We start from the raw sequence: 8325 nt of genomic DNA, 5'->3' as shown, positions 1-8325 counted from the left end.
TGGGGCCGTGGAGCCGTGGGGCCGTGGGGGCGCTGGCGAAGCATGAGGCTCGGGCACGCGGCTTCTCTCTTCTCTCCCCAACCTTCTCGCAGGGATGACATCGTCTACCCGCATACCCGGTTTCTATCCGCGGACTCAACAGCGACAATTCCCCCCTCTTACAATCCCACGGGCGCGGCGCGGCGTTGCAGGCCAGGGCAAAAAGGACTCAGTTTATTTGCAATTTTTTATACAATCCCAGAGATAAGACAGTATCATCTGCTTCCATAAACATTCCTTGAATGGTGATTTTTTATGTTTGTGTTGTCAGAGGTGAAGTTTTTTCCTCCTTTTGTTTTCCAATGTTTAAAAAAAAAAATAATCTTTGCAGCTTCAATAATGCTTGATTATGCTTCAATGCTGGAATCTCGAAATCAATGTTTGTCTTGCTCAATTTAATTCACTGTGGCTATCATGTAAAGACTGTTCTTTAAAATGGTGAGTGCATGTTTGTACACATGCTCTCCACATAAAGACAGTAAAGGGGAAGGAAACAAATAAAATGAAGAAGTAATTAATTATGCACACAATGCTCTTTATTCACTCTGTTTGCAACGCATGAACCATGGCACACCAAGCAACGGTTAAGAAAACTCTCACAATGCAATAACGTAAAATAATATTTTTTTTTGAAAAAGCCTTATGCAATAAATGCATCCGGCAGGATATCTTTGACACAATGCTTTCACATGTATCTTATGAGACAACTTTAGTAATGTAAAATGACAACACATACTGCAACAGTATAGAAATAATAATTACGTCAGATAGTGACATTTTGTTCAGAGAAGTCCTTCATCACATCAAAGTACAATAGGGACCAAATGTTAAATAATTTCAAGGAACTCTATGCTCTTTCTCACGAATTTAACACTTGGGGCTCTCAAGAGTCCTCAACTTTTTGTCCTTCCTGGTAACATGTCTTCACACGACCAGAGATTCACAACAATTAAGTCATGACAACTAAAGAAAACAAGAGCAAAATAGTAACAAAAGAAGCAATACACCACAGACCTTAGAAACACAAAGGGCATGCAGGTCCATGGGTTGAAATCTTTAATGTCATGCAATGAATTCATTGCAGAAACCCCTACCCCAATGACATTTTTTTCCTACTGTAACAGAAAACCCTTTTTTTTTTTAAATCCTCCAAATTAGCAGCTTAGTGTAATATCTTTTCCTAACAAAAGTCTGTAAAATTCAATGGTGACAGTAAAAAATTTAAAAAGGAAAGAAATTATACAATCACCATTCAAATGAAGGAAGTTCATTAAACACCTGGAAGTAGTACCAGAGTCTCAATTAAGTCTTCTGTTTTGTCACAGGGCTCCTACAGAGGTTTTATAGCATTTATTAACTTGTCGAACCTTGGTGAATCGAGGACGTCTCTTAGAAAGATGAATGACTGATGTGAACGTGATGACAAATAACAATGATAAAAAATAAAAGATATAATACTAATAATAACAAAGATGAGAATGATAATGAAGATGATAAAAATAACAATACAAACTTAAACGCAGACCTATAATGTTTGTGCTATAAATATTGACCTTTGGCATGAATCTGACAAAAGAGAAACTATTCCACAGGGCTGATAAAAATTCATTTCAACTTTATGATAGACAATAAATAAATTTAGTGTGATAAAAACCACATAAAGAATCTTATGAGACAATATACATTCTATCACATGAAACTTCACTTTTAGAAACGACTGAAATTCATTACAATGAAGGAAAAATGAAGTTTTCCAGGCACATGCTAATGTGAAGAACAAATGATTTCAGAAATTTTGCCCCAATTTCACTAATACAAACATCCATGAAATATAGGAAAGCTTGGCGAGTCGCAAGTATAGCCCCCAAAAAAGCTCATGAATACCAGGGCTGACCTCACATACGGGACCTAGACTGAAGACAATTCACATCAAGATAGTATAAGTAATACTAAGTACTGTACAGATTCACAACATGCAAGAGAATGGGATGAATCATTTTAGAAACATGAACTCTAACAGAAGGTACATGGTTTGCATTATGAGTATGTTATGTTGTACAAATGCCACAAGTTTCACGTTCAAGCACAAGCCTTTCTGTTGAACTGGAATGTGTTGTGGCTTCACCTTAATAATATTAAAATTGCCAATTCAATGCAGAGAATCATCATTTATCATCATTGCCTATTATTTCAATACCGCCACAAAAACAGAAGGTATCTGTTCTATAAAAAGTATACATTTTTTAAAAGGATGTATTCCATGATGTATGTACTCTTAATACATAAACCCTCAGGATAGGGATAAACAAAACAGGGTAACGCCTACTTTTTAAGTTCATAATCACAATCAACATTACAAGCACAGTGATTTTAGGTAACTTTTAGAAAGAAAAGCAGACCAAATACTCACAACATGAATTGGAAGTCTGTAAGAGCAAATTGAAGAGGAGCAATTAGGATAAACATCAAGGTACGATCACTTCAACTACAAGATGCAATGACAAATGCATCAGTACTCAGAAGGGCTACAATTACAAATTTACAATTTGGATTTATAATTATTGCTAGTAGTTGCACCGAAGAGCATTACTCTCATTTAGACCTGAGTACTCATATTCTAGCACATATCAGAAGATACAATCCTTCAAAAAAAAGTATAAACATTTTAAAACAAATTTTTTTCAAAAAGAAAAAAGAAAAATTAAAAACAGCATTTTCAACAGTACCATGTTGAAAATATGCCAATGAAAATGTCTCCTCATGTTCCTTCCCTCCCACATTGCAATAAATATTCATTGTTACACAGGAAGATAAAATTAATGCATCAGAATGAATGATGGCTTAAATCTCACACACACACAGACGACTTAAGGACGGAGAGAGTTCAGGCAACAAGAAAATCGTTTCTATAACTCAAATTGAAAATTTCCTCAGATTGTTTTTAGATGAATGGTTAATGACAAACAAAAATTTTCAAGAATAAGTCAGTTAAAATAAGATTTTTAAAAAAGTGACTTCAATGACTTCAGAACTAGAAGAAAAGAAAATTTTACAATGACTGAACTATTGTGGTGAAAGCCTGGACAATGAGGTGTGCATTGTGGTCCACTCAGAACAGAAATCAAACAAGAAAAATTATGATTCTTAAAAAATCAAAGTCAAACTGAGAATGCAGATATTTAAAACTGAAAGCTCAAAAGGTAAGGATAAGAACCCCCAGTTTGGCACTGATTGAGCTACTGTGCAATGCAGAAAACCAAAAAGTTAGTACTGCCTTGTTATATTGAGCTTTTATATACTAAATGGAAGTTGAATTAGCACTGATTAACACACAGGAACAAACTGAATAATGACAGCATCCAAAAGTGGAATTTGGATTGCTGCAATTACCAATACAATAAAGCAGGGTGACTAATAATACAGATGTTACCTTAGGACAAGTTATTTAATGAAGTTTGGTCCAGCCTTGCTTCTCTGTCGTGTTTACTGGTTGCGTGTTACATCCTTACATAGACCTGGCATTGAAACTTGCTCACTATAAATCTCACATCAGTTGATGAGGGATGGCACAATAAGAGCTGGCAAGTTTCAAATGAAAACAATTTTGATAAATTTGTGATACAGTGCTGATTAATTTTTAAAAGGAGTAATTTAAAATCAAAGGGAAAAGATGAAACTGACGCACACCTTCAACAGATAACAATGCTTTGTCTGAATGACAACCATGAAACTGACCCTCAAAAGGTCAAAAGTCTTTCAATTAAAAAAAAAAAAGATCTGCTCCATGTAAAAAACAGATGTTAGAATAACAAATCTTCAATTATTGCAAATCTTTGTTCAAACATCACTCCTTGAAGCATTAGTTGTGACTAAATCCCTGACAACATTAAAGGCAAACACAGTTCTTGACACATCACAATCTAACAATATTCAAATGTCAAAAAACAATAAACGAAGATCAAGAAAGAACAGATGATTCCAAATTTTGTGCTTGGCTGAGTTCTGCTGAATTCGAGGTGCGAATACAAATGCAGGTTTAATTGGCAAAAGAACCTTGACTTTTTGTTCTACCAGGGCAGACCTACAAAAAACTTATAGTTTAAAAAAATGTTGTTCATCAGCAAAGTCACTTTAAAATAATTACAGGGGGGAAAATGCGCAAGCATGTTTCTGGCACAGATTAAAGGTTAGAGAACAGCTTGTGTTCATGCCAATCATGCTTTGACCACGCAAATGCTTGCTATGTTGAACCCTGGCTAGGTATATCAAGGAACACTACTTCATTAAATATTTGTGATGTTTCAATTTTTGTGCAAGATAAAATAAATAGACATGAAAATTAAACATACAAATACAGATAACAAGAGAACAGTCCAGCCAATGTGCACACATTCACATTACAAGAGGTAAGACTTATATACACTTTGGTTCTTCCTATCGCTGCCTGCCAAAACATCAGGCCAGCCCATCTCTTTCTCTGCCTGTTTAAAATCATTTCACTCTCCATCGATGGTTAATTCATCACATACATCACACATTCTCAAACTCAATACAATTTGTTCTTATATGTCACATTCACACTTCAGTGTGGCACACAAGCAGACACACAAAATACCATTTTACTTACACACATATTTACATATACATATACATGTACACCCATACCAAAGCTTCAGGTATAGTAGTACACGTACATGTATACATATGAATAGATACAACATTTATTGATTGATTCATTCATACCCCTTCCCCAGAAAACATAAAACAGTACTATAAACACTGTGACTAGAGAAAATGAAAAAGAAAAAAAAAACAACTTTGATCAGGTATTAATTTTGAATTGATGACATCACATTTGATCACGGTAACCTAAATTTTGAGAGAAATTAGGACAACAAAGAAAAACCATCAAGACACATGCATACGTACGTACATTCAGTTCACTAGCATTCACAGGCAGCACTGAGGTTGCGGGCCATCACAATAGCTCGTACTGTCGTAGGTGCATACGTTGTATGATGTCGCGGCAGTCATTGAACACTCGGCGGATGTTCTCTGTATCCACAGCACAGGTGAAGTGTGGATAACAATAATGTTTACCATCCCCACTTGCTGTGCTAATGCGCTGAAAAATCAAATAGAATTGTTAATATACACAATTGCATGTAAAGATACCAAGTCTGTAATAAATGCAGTTCAAAAAGAAGTCTCACCAAAAATTCGTCCCTGATGAAGTACTTAGCCCTAACCACTTCTGGGTGGTCTGAGGGCTCTGACGTTGCATCCCCAGGAGTCTGATAGCGTGAAAAATCTGCAAAATATTCCTCCAAGCGAGATTTTCCTGCCTTGATTTTCTCTGCCAACAGATCTTGTTTATTTAGGAACAAAATCACAGAGATTGTTCGCAGCCACCTAAAATAAGTGTTTGAACAATTAAAGACATGCACATAATCTGGTTGTTTTTCAGTTATTTGTACTCGAATTGGTTTTCTCTTTCCAAATTATGTTATCACAATATAGCACTGTACCTGTTGTTCCAGATACTCTTAAAGAGGTCTAGAGACTCCCTCAATCGATTTTGTGTTGGGTCTTCTCTTAGAACCATGTTGTAGGAGCTGCATGCAGTAACAAAGATGATAGCGGTGACGTCATTAAAGCACTGGATCCATTTACGACGTTCATCACGCTGACCTCCAACATCAAACATACTGAAACACAAAATTACAACGTAAGGGAAAGGATCCAGAAAATATGAAAGAATTTGTTACACAGCAGTAGATAGACAGGAGAACTTACTGAAAATTTACTTTGTCCACCTGAAACCTGGTCTCAAAGATACCAGAAGTGAGGACACGACACCTTAAAATATCCTATGAAAAAAGCCACATCCGATATTGTAGTACAATATTGGGAAATAAATTTCAGAAATATAAAATAAATTGACTGAAGGATTACCTGCTCTGAGGGAGTATAGTTAGGTTGTTTGATTATATGCACTTGGTCTAGGAAGCTAGAAAAGGAAAGTTGATACGTTTTATTAATAGGTGCACAATAAATAATCAACCACAATTAGAAAGAGGTAGCGAAAACAACTTGGAGGCTTACTATTTTGCACAGTCAATGAGCTGATACTCATTAGATCTCTCAAAGCATGCTTGGACACCTCTGTCCTTCCATAAAATCTCAGTGTGTTCATAAAATTCCTAAAAAGAAAAGGAAAGGGAGTTGTGAGTACAAACTGGTAATTTTCTGAAAATTTGTGCTTGTAACCCACATAAAAAAGGGCATATGCAAAAATTTATTTTCTAAAGTAGGATTGTTGTTTCATAAGTACTCACTGGTGGGTAATCGAAGTCATGCTGTGATGCGACGTCTTGAATGTAGTCAACCCTGCTCTGATTCTCAGGTTTCTCCAAAGAAATGGGTGGAGTCAGTGTGCTCATAGCACCCGTAATCGTCTGGAAAAACAGAAATAGAATTATAATTGGTGTTACACGATAGTTCTTTTGACACCTCATGATTAAGCCATCATACTCACTAATATTGCATCTCGTATATTCTTTTTTATATCTTCTATTTTAAGCATTTTTTCTCTGTAAGATAACGCAGGAAATTGTGTTTGAAAAAATTAATATAAGGGGCACAATATGAGAATAGAAAGGTGCAGAAAGTCACACTCACTCTGGACTGAAGCCATTGACATGAAGTATCCGCATCTGCTTTACAATAGTACTTTTACCAGACTCTCCAGCACCTGCAATTACATCACAATTAAGTGAGAAATATCCATATTTAATTGTTGGAAAGAGGAAGAAAATTTGCATTTGAGAAAAAAAGTTTTAAACACACAGAAATTTCTTGCTTAACTTCACACATTAGTTTTGGGGAACATAAGATCATTGGCTAGTAGTTAGCTTCACAAAGTGTTGGAAAGTATTGCATTAATTGTATCAAAACCTTAGAAATTAAATATTCAGATCCAAAAAGTATGCGAACTGGGAAAAGCAATAGGTAGTAAAAAAATTATTTAATTGATAGGGGAGGTGATAAAGACAACAATCACTGACCGTCTGCTTTGAGTTTTGAGAACAACCAAATAATTAGCTTTTGCCTAAAAAACATCTCCAACCCTTAGAACATGAGACACCTCACATGGATTGGCTTGAAAAAATTGTGAAAATGTACGCAAAATTAAAACTGGCTCATAAAAAGTAATGCATAAAGCATGGGGATGATATAAAATATTACAGCGAGCAGAAAATAGGAAGAGAAGAGGCAGCCGACATGAAGGACCTGCCTGCGCTACCATAACCTCAGCAGTGAGCAGAAATACGAACCAACTTTTAGAGAGAGAGGGAAATGCTCAAAGGGTCCATTGTGAGGTCACCCGACGCAGCCATGCAAGCAAGATCGAGCAGAAAATCCAACACAAACAACGGGAAAGCGACTGAATGAGACAAAATAAAGCTGCCATCCATGTTTAGCAGCAGCCTCTCCCCGCCCATAACAACTAGACTCGTACAGGCAGAAAGATTTGATTTCCAGAGAACAAATGGGAGACAGAGCGGCCATAAAAAGTAGAAATTCTAATTCAGGAAATTTCAAGCATTTTAAAAATGTTGAGAGCCAAGCAACAACGAAAATGATAGATATTTGTATTTGAATATAAACCAAATATGGCTGATGTAGTGCCTTAGCCTTACCGAGCAACAAGAGCCTATGTGTGGCTCTGTACACCTGTTTGTCCCTCTGTATTTGTTGGTTTATCCTTTTGTTGGCTTCCTTCCGTCGTTTACTTTCTTCTTGGTCCGCCTTTGAGCTCGCACTTCCAAAACAACCCATGACATCGGGCCCGATCTCGAGAAATATGGTGGCCAAGCAGCACTGATAAGGATCGCGCTGCCCGTCGCCCGCGGCCGAAGTCCCTATTTTGTAGGCGATTTTATCACTAACAATGCACGACACTCCTATCTAGTTAACGCGGAGCGGATCCCGAGTTTCCTTGCCATCGCCAAATCATAGAAACTTGTTAGTTTATCGATATATCCCCCTCACCCTCAGCGAGAACGCCTTACGCTTACGCCAGGCTTACGCCTTGCATTTCACTGCCAAGGGTGTGCACAGGTGCACTATGGGTAGCCTACCGCCTTCTAGTCGCTCTAGATGGGCTCGTTTTTCGGCCGTTTTGCAGGGTTTTGCCAGTTTTTGCAGATGTCTCAGTGGCAAGGAGGGGTGGAAAAGGGTGAAACTTGTTTGGCTGAATTCGCTTTTTATCCCCGAAACGCA

The 8325-nt window shown here is 37.0% G+C and overlaps 1 protein-coding gene across 1 annotated transcript; it reads right to left on the bottom strand.

Annotated features, from left to right (window-relative positions):
- Positions 1-553: 553 nt before the first annotated feature.
- LOC117645846 (guanine nucleotide-binding protein G(s) subunit alpha) lies at positions 554-8175 on the bottom strand. Its single transcript, XM_034386310.1, has 10 exons — positions 7743-8175; positions 6721-6793; positions 6578-6632; positions 6378-6497; positions 6145-6242; positions 5995-6049; positions 5836-5909; positions 5568-5747; positions 5253-5451; positions 554-5164 (listed from the first exon to the last, which is right to left on the bottom strand). Exons 1-10 carry the CDS (start codon positions 7879-7881, stop codon positions 5018-5020), a joined length of 1140 nt encoding a protein of 379 aa, XP_034242201.1. The 5' UTR covers positions 7882-8175; the 3' UTR covers positions 554-5017.
- Positions 8176-8325: the final 150 nt, after the last annotated feature.

This window comes from Thrips palmi, unplaced genomic scaffold (assembly GCF_012932325.1).
Source record: "Thrips palmi isolate BJ-2018 unplaced genomic scaffold, TpBJ-2018v1 HiC_scaffold_19, whole genome shotgun sequence".
NCBI classification, from domain to species: domain Eukaryota; kingdom Metazoa; phylum Arthropoda; class Insecta; order Thysanoptera; family Thripidae; genus Thrips; species Thrips palmi.
Note: the sequence above shows the minus strand (reverse complement) of the source record. Positions and strands in the feature narration are given on the sequence as shown.